At 39.1% G+C, this 14,129-nt stretch overlaps 1 protein-coding gene across 3 annotated transcripts in view; it reads right to left on the reverse strand.

Annotated features, from left to right (window-relative positions):
- The window catches only part of KIZ (kizuna centrosomal protein), a 93,651-nt gene that overhangs the window by 40,809 nt on the left and 38,713 nt on the right, over positions 1–14,129 (reverse strand). For all 3 annotated transcript variants that reach the window (XM_034764031.1, XM_034764030.1, XM_034764029.1), the window contains 2 exons: positions 11,815–12,106; positions 3,289–3,423 (listed from right to left, as the gene is read on the reverse strand). In XM_034764031.1, coding sequence (XP_034619922.1) covers positions 3,289–3,423; positions 11,815–12,106 — 427 coding nt within the window. The remainder of the gene's footprint in view (positions 1–3,288; positions 3,424–11,814; positions 12,107–14,129) is intronic.

The following is a 14,129-nucleotide window of genomic DNA, read 5'->3' on the forward strand; positions in this document are numbered from 1 at the left end:
AATTTCAATACCCTCCGTTGCAGTGGGACCACACAAACACTTACATGTGTGCTTAATTTTATGCATATGAGTAGTGCCACTGAAGTCAATGGGCCTATTCACGTTCATAAAGTTAAGAATGTGCATAAGTGTTAGCAGGACTGGGGCCTCAACATCAACAGTAGTTAAACTGATAAATTAAATTGATAAATTAAACAGTAATAAGTCACCAGAACCAGACAGTATTGACTCAACAGTGCTGAAGGACCTAAAATATGAAATTGAAGAACTACTAATTGTGCTACGTAACCTATTGCTTAAATCAATGGTTCTCAACCAGGGGTACACATCCCCTGGGGGTACATAGAGGTCTTCCAGGAGGAACATCAAGTCATTTAGATTTTTGACTAGTTTTACAATAGGCTACATAAAAAGCACTAGCGAAGTCAGTACAAACTAAAATTGCATATAGATAATGACCTGTTTATACTGTTCTATATACTATACAGTGAAATGTAAGTACAATATTTATTTTCCAATTGATTTATTTCATAATTATTTGGTAAGAATGAGAAAGTAAGCCATTTTTCAATAATAGCATGCTGCAACACTTGTATTTTTATGTCTGATTTTGTAAGCAAGTTGTTTTTAAAGTGAGGTGAAACTTGGGGTACGCAAGACTGATCAGACTCCTGAAAGGGGTACAGTACTCTGGAAAGGTTGAGAACTACTAGCTTAAATCAGCCCCTGTACCAGCTGATTAATGTTACATTAGCAATCTGCCAATTTTAAAAAAGGCTCCAGAGGCGATCCTGGCAATTACAGGCTGGTAAGCCTAACTTCAGTACCCAGCAATTTGGTTGAAACTATAGTAAAGAACAGAATTATCAGACACATAGATGAACACAATATGTTGAGAAAGAGTCAATGCGGCTTTTGCAAAGGGAAATCATGTCTCACCAATTTATTGGAATTCTTTGAGGGGGTCAATAAGTGTGTGGACAAAGGTGATCCAGTGGATACAGTATACTTCAGAAAGCCTTTGACAAAGTCTCTCACCAAAGACTCTTAAGCAAAGTATGCAGTCATGGGATAAGAGGGAAGGTCCTCTCATGCATCAGTAACTGGTTACAGAATAGGAAATAAAGGGTAGGAATAAATGGTCAGTTTTTACAGTGGAGAGAAGTAAATAGCAGGGTCCCACAGGGATCTGTACTGGAACCAGTGCTGTTCAACATATTCATAAATGATCTAGAAAAAAGGGTAGGCTGTTAGATGGCAAAGTTTGCAGGCAATTCAAAATTGTTCAAGATGGTTAAGTCCAAGGCCGACTGCGAAGAGTTACAAAGGGATCTCACAAAACTGGATGACTGGGCAACAAAATAGCAGAAGAAATTCAATGTTGATAAATGGAAAGTAATGCACACTGGAAAACATAATCCCAACTATATATACAAAATGATGGGGTCTAAATTAGCTGTAACCACTCAAAAAAGATCTTGTGGATAGTTCTCTGAAAACATCCACTCAATGTGCAGTGGCAGTCAAAAAAGATAACAGTGTTAGGGAACAACTAGGAAAAAGATGAACAATAAGACAGAAAATATCATAACGCCACTATATAAATCTACGGTACACCCACACGTTGAAAGGCATGCAGTTCTGATTGCCCCCTCTCAAAAAAAGTTCTATTAGAATTGTAAAAGTACAAATAAGGGCAACAAAACTGATTAGGGGTATGGAACAGCTTCCATATGAAGAGACATTAAGAAGACTGGGACTGTTCAGCTTGGAAAAGAGATGACTGTGGGGGCGGGATCTGATAGAGGTCTATAAAATCATGAATGGTATGGAGAAAATGAATAAATATGTTTTATTTACCACTTCACATAACATAAGAACAAGGCATCATCCAATGAAATTAACAAGGCAACGGGTTTAAAACAAACAAAAGGAAGTATTTCTTCACGCAATGCACAGTCAGCCTGTTCCCAGGGGATGTTGTGATGGCAGAAAAGTATAACTAAGTTAAAAAAAGAATTAGATAAATTCATAGAGGATAGGTCCATCAATGGCTATTAGCCAAGATGATCAGGGATGCAACCCCATGTTCTGACTGCCAGAAGCAGGGTCTGGATGACCGGGGATGCATCACTCAATAAATTGCCTTGTTCTGTTCATTACCTTTGAAGACCTGGCACTGGCCACTATCAGAAGACAGGAGGACACTGAGCTAGATGGATCATTGGTCTGACTCAATATGGTCACGCTTACGTTCTTAAATATAGTTATAAGTATAGGGATTACTGGAGTTGCCACAGTGAAGGTAAATACCATGTTGACGCAGGAAACAATCTCTAATTATACCCATTGTACAGCAAATAATTCTAACTTGTTTTGGAAACCTTCCTTATGACTCCCTAAAATAAACAGATCTTTTTTATGGTAGCATTTAATTAAAGATGCCAAAAGACCTTTCAGTCCCTATGCCTGCTTTTGTGGACATAGTGAGGTGCCAAATGATGTGTTTCAGAGCTGCAGACAGGCACAGGACAATATCATACCACTATTTACATACATTCTTCGTTACTGTTTGGCTTTTGGTGCATTTTTCCGCTGCCAGCGCCAGAAAGAAGAATGTGGTGGTATCACTCTTTACACTAATCCCAGCACTAATGGCCATTTCCAAGGGCTAGACTAGAGTAACCTTCTGAACATTTAGGCTGAGCAGAGCCCTTATTTATTAAAATTATTTGGTGGGACGGGGTTCCTAAAGTCATAGTTCAGCTTTTTGCTGACATCCGAAGTGTGTTTTTTTGTTAACTACTGTAGATGTTGGATTGGAGGAGGTCTTTCTCTCTCTGCTCCTTTTCACCAACAGAATGAAGACCACAGACCACCAGCTTATATCTCAAAGATCACTGAACAGCTGCCAGGGGTAACAACTTCCAGTCACCAGAGCCAAATTCAAAGCTAGTAGCCAACAAACAATTTAAAGAAAATTTTATTTATAGATCAGGAGTACTTGTGGCACCTTAGAGACTAACAAATTTATTAGAGCATAATAAATAATAATATGCTCTAATAAATTTGTTAGTCTCTAAGGTGCCACAAGTACTCCTGTTCTTTTTGCGGATACAGACTCACACGGCTGCTACTCTGAAACCTTATTTATAGATGTTACAGCTAAGGACACTAAAGCAAAAGCAAATGAGATGGGACTGGGGAAAAGGAAATACTATCCGTTTCTAATTTCTACTTTTTAATTTAGAGTTCTGTTGGTGTAGATCAAATGAAAGTTGCACCAACCTTATTAGCTTCTTCATTTTTGCCAGACTTATGGTTTCACTTTGGTATAAAGCCAAGCATTCAGGTGCTGCTTTCGCCACCAAATCTTCTATGAACTGGAGTAAATGGGAGAATCCTTCAAATGACAAACAATCCCTGAAGACAGATAAACAATGTTTTAAAGCTTTTAAAACTGCATTCTACTGAGCGCAAGTCAAACATATGTATACATTTAAATTATTTTGATTTGTGTCCTTATTTTAATCTTTCACCCACACTAAGAGGTTTACAAAAAGGTTAAAAGTCTTGACAATAAAGACAGAACTCAATCAGACTTCCCAAATAAAGTAAATGAATACGGTAAGAGGAAAAACAGATATGAAACCGAATACTACATAAACAGCTTTTTAGAAAAGTGCTAAATCTACATTTATATTACTAGTGAAACTGAGAATTACCTTTCAGCAAAAACAATATTGCTGTAGCTCTGTAGAAAAAGGAAAAAAAAATCTTGAACTCCAACAATGCTTTTACATTTCTGCCAGTCGTCTCGGTACACTTTGGACACCATGTTTCAATAGCACCAATGAGTGTTTTATTTTTAATTAGGGTGAATGCATGTCTCTGTTTTCAGGGGCTGTGTTCCTGCCAACTTCACAGAAATCAGCACTTTGCTCTAGTTTTTGGAGACCTCTATAGACTTGGCTACATAAGGAATAAGAATCCATAATTATAACCCAGAATCAAAATCTATAATCCTTTTATACTATATAGCACTTCTCATCCACAGATGACAGAGAGCTTCACAAGGACTTCAATGGCTACCAGGGTCAGTGAAATTGGCAACAAGATGGCTGGGCACATTTGCACTTCCTGATATATGTGGTCATCCTGACCGCCCCTCTATCCACAAGAAACCTCAAGCCAACGATCCTCCACATGTAAAGGCAGATCAATAAGCAGAGAAACGAACATGTATGAGCAGGAAAAATATAAAACAAGGGCTTGGGGTGAGGTGGAAAAGTAATAAAGGGCTAGGAGAGGGTTAAATACTGTTTTCTCCCATTAACTGTAAAATGTCCTAGAGCTTTGAGAAAGAGTGGCAGAGATGGAGGAGGAGTTAGTACCTCTTTCAAACACACACTACTGGGATGTTTGGAAAAATAAAAGTATCAGAAAAGGAGTTTACAGCCATGGGATGTGATTTTCAATTTACCACTCACTTCAATGGGATCAGAGCCAGGCCAACGCCAAGTGCTGTTGGAAATCTTACTCGCAGTGTTTAAAAAAATATTCACCTCTTACTGACTTTTTGGAAGTTTTCTTAACTTTTTTCAGCTCACCTCATCTCCAAAATGACTTGTCCTACAGACTCCAAATTTGTTTTATTGCCCTTGATGTGGAGAGGTGCCTTTTGGTGTTTGTTTATTTCAAATGGGGGAGTAGATGAACATGGGTCAGGACTGGCAAAGATACATAATATAAAGCACTTGTGTGTGGGGGGTAATATATCCCACTCACCAACACAATAACTTTGACAAATTAATCCTTCCTTTCTCCCAAACCAAAACCACATGCTAATCCTTAACGAGGGACTATTTCCATGTCAAATTTCACCTTTCACAACTTTCTCGAATCACGGTCAAAAACACCAGAAATTTTTTGTATAGGACTAAAGTGTATTTTTTCCCACACCCTTTTACTCAAAAATGGCTGAAAGGAATGGATTCAGTTTATCCTTTCACATACACACACACAGAAGCACACCCTCTTTGAAAAGTGAAGCAGCATATAACATTTCAGGCCCAAAAGTGAATATTTCAGAAAGCTACGAGTGCCTCTGCAAAGGGGTTAAAATAGAAAATGGACTTCAACTTTAAGAAAGTCCTGCTAAGTTTTTTTAAAGAATGGGTTTGTGCCCTCCTTTGCTTCTTTACGACTGTAAGAAAAGGCCAGAAAGGCTGAGATTAAAGAGATATTTTCTCTTCTTGTGTGTGTTTTTGGTTGGTTGTTTTTTTACTCTAGGAATATCAGGAATTGTAAACTCTGGTCTTCCCTGATTTAACTGGTGGAACTTAGGGATCACGATCCATAATTGAGTCGCCAGAATGTGTCAAAGGGGCATGTGGGAGGCCTCACGCTCACCTTGCAGTGGTGACTCTCTGGTCCAAAGGGCTGGCTGGGCTCGGCTCTCCAACTCCAGATGTTGCGACGTGGTGCATGGGGTTGTAGCACCACTCAGGTTTGGTTCAACTGCATTGCTGTCATGATGATAGGGGTCCAGCCAGGCCAAATTTGAGTGAATGCCGCTGTGACCCCATGCACCAGGTTGCAATGCCCGGAGTAGAGCGCCAAGCTCAACCAGCCCCGTGGTATAGGACCCATTGCTCTGGTACGCACAGTATGATTATTTAGTACTTATTAGGTTAACGTATATATTATATACATCATGGTAAAAAATATTTAGTGAGCCAGGTGTTTTTTGCACTAAAGCTATTTACTGGGTTGCAGCAGGCCACCAATGTCTACCAACGGGTCCTGAGTCCAAAAAGGTTGAGACTACTGCACCACAAGGCTCAGAATATGTATTTTGTGACCTTTTGTCCTTTATCTGAAGATGTGAGAGTTGCTGAATGTAAAGGCATCTCTTCTCCAGAACGTTTTTTGATGTTGAAGTTACAGAGGTGTTCAAAGTATTTAACTCTCTTTCACTCTTTGCTCATCTTTCACTCTCTTGACTTTTGTGATGTAAATACGTCACTTGTTATTCAACCAGTCTGCCAGTTAGAACCCGAACCTCTAATAACAGAAAAAAATACGTACATTACATATACATGTATATGATCATCTGATCATATACATATACATATATATATACATACACACACACACACACACACACACACACACACCACCTTTTTAAAAATCATTCATAAAGGAAAAAAAAAAAAGAGCACAAACCTTCTATTTCCCTTGCAGGTTGCCTTTAGCTGTAGCGGGTTCTACTGGCATCTGCTATAGACACAAAAAAATTTCTTGGCTTTCTTTAAACTCTGATCACCTTTCCCTGTTACTAAATGAACTTTATACGTATGAGCCTAGAGTATCTACGTGTTAATTTTTTTTTTTAAAAGGTTACAAAAGTTAATCTGTTTTTCATACCAAGTGGTTACAAAAGTGTTATTTGTACTTTCTACTAGACCAGGGGTTCTCAATCTTTTTCTTTCTGAGGCCCCCTCAACATGCTATAAAAACTCCATGGCCCACCTGTGCCATAATAACTGTTTTTTGTGTGTATAAAAGCCCAGGCTGGCATTAGGGGGTAGCAAGCGGGGGAATTGCATGCAGAATCTGCAAACCTACATTGCTCAGGCTTCAGCTTCAACCTCAGGTTCCCCAGGCTTCTGCCCCATATGCGGGGACTTCGGCTTTCTGTCCTGGGCTCCAGCGACTAACACTGGCCCTGCTTAGCAGACCCCCTGAAACCTGCTCACGGCCCTCCAGGGGGCCCTGGATCCCTGGTTGAGAACCACTTTACAAGACTATTTTCTCCCAAAGGAAAGTAATACAACAGTTTCAGTTTTTAAACATCCCTTGCACAGACGATATGATGCTCATATATATTAAAACCAGAGACAGGCCTGAATTGAAACTTCAGATCTGAGTGCTACGGGAACAATGGGACAGAGGGCTTTCAAAATCCAGATCTCAACTTTGCAGCCTGGGCCAATCTATAGTGAAAACATGTTCATGTAAATCCTAATGGAAATTCTTTAAGTGATATATGTACAAACTCCATAGCAATATACATACATTCCCTTCCTATGTATGGGATACATCTTGCAACTATATGCAACAACAAATATGTAGTAATAATCTGCAATAGCATTTAAACTATCCAAAGTCAATTAGATCCTGAGATAATTTCTTAAAATTACTGACACATTGAGCAATTTAATTCCTTTACCTCCACTACCAGAATAAATTTAGTGACCACCTACAGGTCCAAAACCATAACTGGGACCTACCAGGGATTTGATGAAGCTACACCTCTATAATGATGCAAATTAAGATTTAAACATTGTAACAATGGAGCACTGCTAATCCTTTTACAGAGGTGTAAATAGCCATTCAGATTTTGATTTCAGATGGCCTGCTTTGTTAAGGAGTTTCAACAGAAGAACTCCACGAAGCAACAACACAGCTGGCCTACAAGCTCTAAGAAGTCTGGTAGCCAAACCAAGATTTTTATAATATGTAACAGTTTATTACATTTTGTTCATTTTGCAATGATGGTTATAGTCCCTCATATATAAAGCTGCAATATGTTCTCACTAAATTTTGCTAAGCTTTGCTTGTTCTGAAAAATACTAAAGCCCTGTCTTCCACTACGAAGAAAAATTAAATTTAAACAGCTGTGCATGCAGTTTTTGGACTTGTAATATATACAACAATACTAGAGATCACATATGTAGTTAAACAGTACTTTTTCTTTTACTAAAATCTTACAAAACCTATGTTAGTGGCTAGCTCATTTCTTATTGTTTTACTCCCTCTGGGTGGTCTTTCCAGGGTGCCACTTGAAGGGAATACAATAACAAAAAGAAGGGGAAGGAAGGGACACCAACATAAAGAGAAACAAAATGTATGACAATCTGCAGCAGGCTATGGATCAGAGGTCAGCAAACAAGGGGTCCTTCTCTTTTACAGGTTGCTTCCTGGAAACAGTCTGATTAAGCTGACAGCTTGAATTATGTGTTACATTTTGTAATGCACAATCCATCTGTGCTAAGTCCTCTTCAATGCAGCTGAAGCAGCTCTGGCAAAAGCTCTGTCTCTCCCCCCCCCCCCAACATAGGCCTTAAAATAGTCATCATCTTTCCATGCACTAATTCTCTGGGGTTTTTTTGTTTTTGTTTTTTAGCCCTTTAAATAGAGGGCTGGATAGCTCTAACGAATGGGGGGGGGGGGGGGAGATATGGAGCTTTTTGCTTCTAGTTCACTCGTTCAAATCTGTTACAAATCAGTAGAGAACAGCCGTTGTTATATGATAGCTGTTCAGTACTTTATGTGAAATGAATTACAGGTCTAAGTATCACTGACAGTAAACAAGGTGACATCACAAAAACTACAACCAAAATTAGCAAAATCTAGAGCACTTGTTGGCAGGCTCAGCAGAGAGGCCAAGAAATGAACAGGTGCAAAGAACAGACTACTCATCTCTCCTATTTGGTTCCCACAATATAGGTTGAATTTACGGTGGAATATTTTAAACATATGTGCACTGTCACTCTCTGGCAGATAAAGAGAGAAACTCATTCATCAATCCGTCCTATGAATTAAGCTCACTTTTTATATTTTATTAATTTTAACAACTTGAACATCAAAATTGTCTCACTCAGCTGTTTAGGAGAGTACTGAATATAAGTCTGCTTCCTTAAACTAGATTACAAGCTTTTAGATAAACCTGTTATCATAGCAACATCACTCATGTATTTCCACAGGTAACAGCTTGTCAGTATACCCAAGATAGAAATCATACTTTAAGCAGTTTGTAACTGCGTTGTAATAACTCACTGTAAGCTAAAATGTGACATTAAAAGACCCATTTGAAGAAAAAAGCCTTTTTACAAAATATATTTGCACAAGAAACAAAAATTGAAAATTTAACTGAGGATGCTCCACTGTTCTCCACTTAGTTGGATGCAGATAATGTCACCTGAAAACCAGTGACTTGCTGATATGCAGTAAAGATTTCTGTTTTGTTTTTAATTCAGTGAAACAGCGGCCTCAAAATAGTCTGTCTGTGATTTCCTTTCCACACATACCCTTACTACTTTTAACCAATAGACCTAAAGTAAACTCATGAACCCAGAGGTAAGGTGATAAATGGTAGAGGTGGCACTGCTGTCACAATGCCATGCTTAAGAATTAACGAAGATACCAAGAGGCCGACAGCCCAAAGTATAACCATTTCAGTTCAATACCCAATCATTAAAATTTTGCTTAATAACAAGCTAATTTCTTCAAATACAACCTGTGCACTAGTTGTTGTTTTTTAAATAACTCTATGGAAGTTTGACTAGTTTATAACAAAATATTTGGAGGGTAGAAGAACAGTAATAAATGTCACACCTTCAGTCCACATTTCAAAAAGAGGTTATATTTTAGAGAGGTTATTTGTATCACAAACTCATTAATCACTTTAAAACTTTGTGGAAAATCTCTTTCCATTTGAGAGTTACACTGAAAAATATCAAAACATTCAAGTCTGAATTTGAGTGACTAATAGGGCAGTGGGTCTAAATGCTTCCTACTTGCAAAATTAACTATGAAGAAACTACCTGTCTCTTCATAGGCTCTTTCCCAGATGCAAATATTTTGTATTCTATCTGTATTTTAAATTTTCAAAAACAAAAGCAAAATAAAATCTGTATAATTCCTGTAGAAATGGATCAACTGTGATCATATTTTTATGACCTTGAAAAACTAAGACTTGACAGTTTTAGAAGCCATTACCCACTTTCAGCTTTGAGTCAAATTCCAGAGATAACGAGAACAATGAAATCTTTCCTATAATTTATCCAGGCTTAAGAAGAACACACAATATTTTCCATCAGTTTATATCAGCAGCTGGAAGTCACTAAAATCTATAGGGACAGGACAAAAGGTTACATTCCCACTGTTCAACTATGACTTTTCTAGCAAAATCAACCACTCCATACAACTTTCTTATGAAGTGCTAAGATTAACAGGTGTTAAACAAAAGGAAAACTCTATAAAAGCTATTTAGATGTAAATTAGATGTTTCTGTAATGAGCAATAGTCCAACACATGGTTTGAAAAACTGAAATGATAACATTGCAGAAATGTATTTTAATGGATATTTGTGTTTTTCTGCTTAACTGTCATCTATTAAAATATGAACCATTACTGAAATCATTCTCTAATAAGACTATATGTGCATGTGCATATATTAAAAAAGCAGAGATATGTTAAACATGTTAAAAAGACATAAATGACCAAATAGATAAATGACCAGTGGGGAGATTGGTTTAAAAAACTCTATAAGCCTCATTCATTCTTGTTGGATAACACATGCTATTTTTCTTGGTTACACAGTCTTCTCCCCAACCTAATATAACAGTTTTTATTTCTGTACTAGCTCACATGCCTCTAATCACCAACTATGTTTAACCACATCAGTCCTAAACATTTTGCGTGTGAATTGTTCAAGGATTAAGGAGGGGGGGAAATCAGGCAGGTAGCACCACCTGGAAGACAAGTGGGCAGTAGAAACAGAGGAAGGTATGTATTTATGAGGTAGCTTTTCCTGATAATGGCCACTGGGAGGCTGTTGGGATCCAGAACAGTAAGGCGGTTGGGCAGAAGGGAGAGCAGCATTGAGTGAGAGGAGAGAGGGAGGAAGAATACTGGGAAGCTGGCAAGGCAGGTAAATGGCAGGCAGCCGTTGGAGAAGAGTGGGTACAATCAAGCAGGCAACAGGGAGAACCTTTGCAGCTAGGGACTAGCAGGAGCAAAAAGAAGGAAAGCCAGCAAGTGGAAAAGCAAGGAAAAGGAGAGAATATGTGGGCAGGAAACCTTGCAACGGGAGCCAGGGAGACTAGCAGTAGTGAAAGGCACTTCCAGATGAAGTAGGAGGTGGGAAAGAGCTGGGAGGAGAGTGCTGAAGGGCCATCCCTACAGGAATGCAGCTGAAGAGGCAAGCAGAATGGAAGAGCTGCACAACAAGCTGGTCAGGAGCTCACAGACACAAAGCTTTGTGAGATCAAAGGTTCACAGTGCAGAAGGAGTGATATTCTTATTGGTTTACACCAAAGTGCTCCATCAGGGTGAAGAGAGTCAACCAGAAGATATGATACAAGAGATTCAGGCAACCTGGAGTCACCTCCTGGCTCTGGCACAGGTTTCCTGTTTGACCTTGGGCAAGTCCTTTAATATACCCAGTGTCGTCCCCCTTTCCCCCCCCCACTGCCCTCCCGGGAAAATGGTGATCATGCTTCCCTACCTCACATGGGTGTGTTGTGAGGATAAAAGTCATTAATGATTGAAAGACACATTGATACTACAATGATGGGGGCCATAAAAAGTATCTAAATAGAATTACACAGAGAACAAACAATGCATTTCTAAGATGTAGTTGCACACTTCTCAGGTGTTGCTTTAAGTTGTTAGGTTGAATGCCCAGGGAGTTTAATCACCTGAAAAATTCAAATTACCATGAAATGTACTGTTTAGTGAGTTACTTCTATTATCCAACTGAACTGATATACTAAAATAAGAAAAACAGTCAGACCACTGCATTTAATGGAAATTATAGAAACAGGCATCTCAAATTGTTTGATGAGTTCCGAAGTCAACTAATCACAAAAAATAGACCCTCATTAAAATGTCTGCTTGTAGAAGCTAAGAAAGTTGCATATTCATATACATATTTTACAGTAATACAGATTGTCCATAGGACAATCTCCAAAAAAAAAAAATCCTAACTAAATAATCACAGTGAGAAAATATTTAATGGCTTACTCTCTTGTTGCTGAATTAGCCGAAGAATGTTCATCTGTCGTATGGCAGTTTACTGTTTGCAAAGAAAAATGTTCTTTGGTGGATAGGGTTTCTTTTTCTTGTTCTGAGTTCATTGATTTTAAGGCCATCTTGCAATCCATATCTCTTAGGCTCTGCTGTAGTTCAACTGTGTTTATTATCTGATCCTCTTCACTCACAGAAACTGTAAGGTCACTGCTGCTATCTAAACTTTCATCTTCCAGCTCTAGTGTGTTTTCAGAGGGCCACAGACTATCTGTGTGTTGGGCTAGACCTGGAATAAAAATATGACAAGTATTGCCACCATAATAACAGGAGCATGACAAAAAATATACATTGCATTCACAGCGTCTAAAACCTCTGCCCCTTCTGCACATTTTTCCAAGGTTCTCCAAATATCCCAGTTCTCCTCTCCTTTATTCCTTTCGTCAACATTTTGCCTCTCGAAGAACATCATGAACCTCTCTCTCAATAGATGTAGCACTTGTTCTGCAATGCTCAAAGCTCCTCCTGACTTGGAAATGAGGAACTGATTCCTCCCCTTAAGTAATATGTCAAACTATTATTATACTAGGGACTTGCATGCTACCTTACAGCACCCAGAAATTTCCCTGTGGCATACTCCTAACCCTGCAGGTACTCTCCCTACATGCTGACCCTGCTCTCCTTTTTGGAGAAACTCCCTTGTGACCTGTGTTCAACCTACTGAAACACTCTCTGAAGCTGCTATGCTTTTCTTTCTTTAGGGACTGCCCTAATGGGCTGGCCCCGCTTCTTAACCAACCACAGGAATATTCCACGGCCTGCCAGGCAGTGAAGATTTCCCAAAGACCGTGGACGGTTTCCTTCTAATAAAACTAAAATTAATGGAGAGATCCCATCTCCTAAAGCTGGAAGAGACCTTGAAAAGTCATTGAGTTCAGCCCCCTGCCTTCACTATCAGGACCAAGTACTGATTTTGCCCCAAATCCCTAAGTGGCTCCCTTAAGGATTGAACTCACAACCCTGGGTTTAGCAGGCCAATGCTCAAACCACTGAGCTATCCCTTCCCCTGCTCAGTCTCATGTGTAATGTGTTCATGCAATTGCATGAATGGCCACATATTTCAACATTTTGCCAAGAAGCTGTTAGTCAGTTAGTGCTGCATAAATCCATAAAAATGATCCTTTCCTTAATATCTTTCAACTCCCTAGCTCGTCCACCCACTACCTAACCTCCTTCTTCATATCTGTGTATTATTCTATGCTTTCCTCACAAGGGGTGTTCAGTGGATCCCCTATGCCTCCTCTGGGCTGCAAGTGAAGGGATCCTCCACAATTTAAAACAGCAACAAGGATTAAGACAGCCTCCTCCAGCAAACCGCCTCTGACATAATGGGGCAGAATGGCCTGAAAAACGATCTCGGGGAAGCAGAAGTGTGTTTGAAGAGGAGGCAGCTGTTGCCTGGGGCTTCTAAGCCGTGCAGGAGCAGAGCTCTCTGCCTGTTGGCTTGGAAGTTGGGCATGGCAGCTGATTCCCCTTGCTGCTCCGCAGAAGGAGGTTGCATTAATCTTCTAAGATGCAAATAAAAATAGGCACTACTACCATTTTCACTTTCTGGTGCATTTTTAGAATTTCATGAAAATGTATCAAAGTTCTGTAATCAATTAACATTGCCACGAAACTCCCACGTTCCCACAAGACTCACTGCAGTATCAGTTATTTCTAAATTACCCAGTGTTCACAGGGTCTTGTGTGTGCTGCAAAACAGAACGTCTCCTCCCTTCCATACGCTGAGCTTCATTTTGATTTGAATTACGGTAGATTTCAGAAAAAGTATTTGATAGAATATAAGATCTTGTCATTATTGGTATTTTCTGTTTCCAGCATTCAGGATATGAATGAATGTAAGAGATAAGCTATTATTTTTATTTATTTCATGTTGCTTTTATACATATTATGCTACCATTTCTGAACAATAGAAAAGTACTCAAAAGAAAAACAGCTTCAAGTCACAATGTACTGCATAAACTCCTGCAGCTTAAAGCCTAGCTTGCATTCAGTTGTGGTACACGCAGCAGAGCCAAACTTCTTAATCACTTCCCTGTCATTCGCAGCATGAAAGATCAAACTTTTATGAGAACTAGAACAAGAAATTCAAACCTGGACTACTTTAACCTTAGAACTCTAATGTAGGTTTGACATCATAAAGATTTAGAAGCTCTCCCCCTACCCTCAGGGGAAATTTGAGGTGGTCACTGATCATTCTGATTTTGAACCAAACTTATAGTTTCCCTTAAGGTACAAGTATTACATTC

This window comes from Trachemys scripta, chromosome 3 (assembly GCF_013100865.1).
Source record: "Trachemys scripta elegans isolate TJP31775 chromosome 3, CAS_Tse_1.0, whole genome shotgun sequence".
In the NCBI taxonomy this organism is placed as follows: domain Eukaryota; kingdom Metazoa; phylum Chordata; order Testudines; family Emydidae; genus Trachemys; species Trachemys scripta.